Source organism: Phalaenopsis equestris, unplaced genomic scaffold (genome assembly GCF_001263595.1).
Source record: "Phalaenopsis equestris unplaced genomic scaffold, ASM126359v1 Scaffold000134, whole genome shotgun sequence".
In the NCBI taxonomy this organism is placed as follows: domain Eukaryota; kingdom Viridiplantae; phylum Streptophyta; class Magnoliopsida; order Asparagales; family Orchidaceae; genus Phalaenopsis; species Phalaenopsis equestris.
Window position 1 is genome coordinate 1,413,414 of NW_018164576.1, and position 2,838 is coordinate 1,416,251.

The following is a 2,838-nucleotide window of genomic DNA, read 5'->3' on the forward strand; positions in this document are numbered from 1 at the left end:
GTCTGCAACTATAAAAAAATACAAAATCATACAAAAAATTTTTCACATATTTCTACAAGTCTCATATTAAATTTACATGACTACCTTACAAATACAACTTAACATGACTCAAATCTACTTAATTAAATCAATTTAAAAATAGTGAACTCGCCTTATTTAAGGGCATTTTGCCCTAACACACAAGCAAAAGCATGCATGCATTACGAGGCAAAGTGCACTTGCACAATTCCCTGAAGCAAGAGATCAAAAAATGAAAACTACAAATCTAGATAAGTAAAGAGAGTAAGCAATAAATAAAAGCATTCGAAAGAAGGCCCATACCAGTCAACCATTTTTCAGGTTCAGAACTCCAGCGAGATGCAATGTGCAATGAATGTTCCCCTTGGAAATGCCAAAACAAACGTTTCCGACCACTCAACTGATCCCTGCAAACCCCCGGCGTCTGTTTTCGTAACCTTGACTCCTGCACAACTGACCTCCATCTCCTCTCCCCTCCTCCTCCCTTCCCAAACCAAACACAGCAGCTCACCCAAGTTAACCAGTGTTGACCCATGTACAAACTCTGGTAGCTCCTTATCCAGTCCCTCCACTGTCCTCCACTCATCCTTGGTGAAATCATACCCTTTGATCTTCCCCAGGTTACTATACGAGTACAGAACTTCCCCCACAGCAGCTGCCCTACCCCTCCAACCCAAATGCAGCGGTGTAGGCACAAAACTCCATGCCTTCTCCTGCGTTAATGCTACCTCTGTCGCAGCCACAGCGGGATCGAATGCCACGTCGCCCTGATCCGCCTTCGCAAGCAGCTTTCCCCCAATAACTGCATTCCCGTGCATCCACTTCATTCGAATCTCCGGCGGGCTTGAGATTCGCCGCCATTGCTCTTTCTCCGGGTTGAATTCCTCAGCCCAATATTCATTGATGGGGTAGCAGCCCCCTAAGGCGTAGATCCGGCCAGAAATCACACCGGCAGCGGCAAACTCGCGGGAAGCACGCATAGGGGTGCCGAGGCGCCAGCAATTAAATCGTGCATCGTATATTTGGACAACGCAACGGGAGAAAGAATGCCTTGAAAGAATGCCTTCGAGGGAGCCCCCGAATACGAAGAGGAAGTGACCAAGACCGATGGCGGTGCATCCGAGGGCATAGGCAAGGGGCGGCGCTGGTAGGGGGATGAGAGGAGGGGAATGATTCCGGCGGAGACTATCGTGGAGATACCAGCGAGATTGGCCATTGGGGGTGCGGAGATTGATGAAGAGGAAGTGCTGGGAGGCACCGACGTCGAGGCGGACGGAGAAAAGAAGAGGGGAGCGAAGGAAGGAGCGCCAGGCACGTGATACAGCGGCGAGGAAGGGATGATGCGATCGCGGGACTCGAGCGATGCAGAGGATGGCTAGGTCGTCGGGAAGTGAAGGTATCAGGCAAGATATTGGCCTTTGTGTCGGCGGAGAAGAATTTGTGAGGAAAGGACGAGCTTTGTTCATTGTTGGTGTTTACTGACCTGGGATCGATGATAGATCCGCGCGAGCAGCGGCGGCTGCGATGTGGGCTCAGAGGGATTGGTAAGGAAAAAAATTTGGAGAGATGGGGTGTAATTTACTATTTATTATTATGTTTACTAATTATAACTTTTACATACAAAAGATGGGGACGTGTAAAAAATAAAATTTAAGTGTTAGATATGAAATAGATATACTTGAGTCGAATGTATCTAAGCGTCTGTTTGGGGCAGTTTATTTGGTGCGGTCGCGTTTTGAAAACGCATCTGGACTGTTTGGGTAAACTACGTTTTGACAGCTTATACTTTTTGAAAAACACCGTAGCATCTGACAGCGGTCTGACTTTTCCATAAAAATAAAAATTTTTTATAATCACCGCACATAGCTTATCAGCAAATTATTTTTAATCAGCTTATCAACAGATTATGCAAAAAGCTACAGCTACCCCAAACAGACCCTTCTAAACCAAAATTTAGATGTATGATAGCTAAATACATAGGAATAGGAATTGGGTGGTATGTATGTAAATATCTCTTTTATTGTTTATTTTCAAGCCACTCAATTATTACATATCATATCAAAAGTATCATTATTTTAATTTAAAAAAATTAAAATACAGATTTTAATGCATAAATAAGATGATATTTATTCAAAAGTGATTTCATTTAAATCTTTTTTTTTATTATTATTACTATTATTATTTTCACATTGCATTTGAGCTTTAGGTGTTATGAAAGAAAAAAAAATTATTTTGAAATGTTTAATATAAAGGAAAAGGGAAAAAAATGATTCTTACAAAAAAAAAAAAAAAAACAATTATATGATATACAAAAGTAGAATGATGTTAGATCTTAAATTGTCTTATAGATCACCCTAAGAAATAGAGCGTTGGTTGAATGAAAGAATAAGAGAGAAGAAAGCTTTAAACAGTTAATATTTTTTTTGAGTAAGGATTCTTTGTTAATATTTTTTTGAGTAAGGATTCTTTTGTCCTTCCTTTGAATATTGTAAATTACATGATTGTCCACTATTAAAAATAGAATGTTGTCATAATTAACGAGTTATAGTATTCTTACATTTGTAACCAAATATCATTTATTCAGATCACACAACCAAGGCTAGTACCGCAGCACCTCTATAACTACTTTGAATAATGTTTTATATTTGTAATTGTTCAATTCAAATGTTTGGAATTCATTAGATCGGTTGTAACTTGTTCAGTTGACTCGACGCCATTCGGTTGTCTTCAATGTTGTTCAGTCGCCCAATTCATGAAGACTGAATGTGAAGATACATTGCCATAAGTTAGGATTATTTCACCAGACGGAGAGTAAATCTC

At 40.3% G+C, this 2,838-nt stretch overlaps 1 protein-coding gene across 1 annotated transcript; it reads right to left on the reverse strand.

The window, feature by feature from the left end:
• Positions 1–1,572, reverse strand: LOC110021410 (F-box/kelch-repeat protein SKIP6-like). Its single transcript, XM_020719893.1, has one exon. The coding sequence runs from the start codon at positions 1,482–1,484 to the stop codon at positions 342–344; it is 1,143 nt and encodes a 380-aa protein (XP_020575552.1). The 5' UTR covers positions 1,485–1,572; the 3' UTR covers positions 1–341.
• Between the last annotated feature and the right edge of the window lie 1,266 nt (positions 1,573–2,838).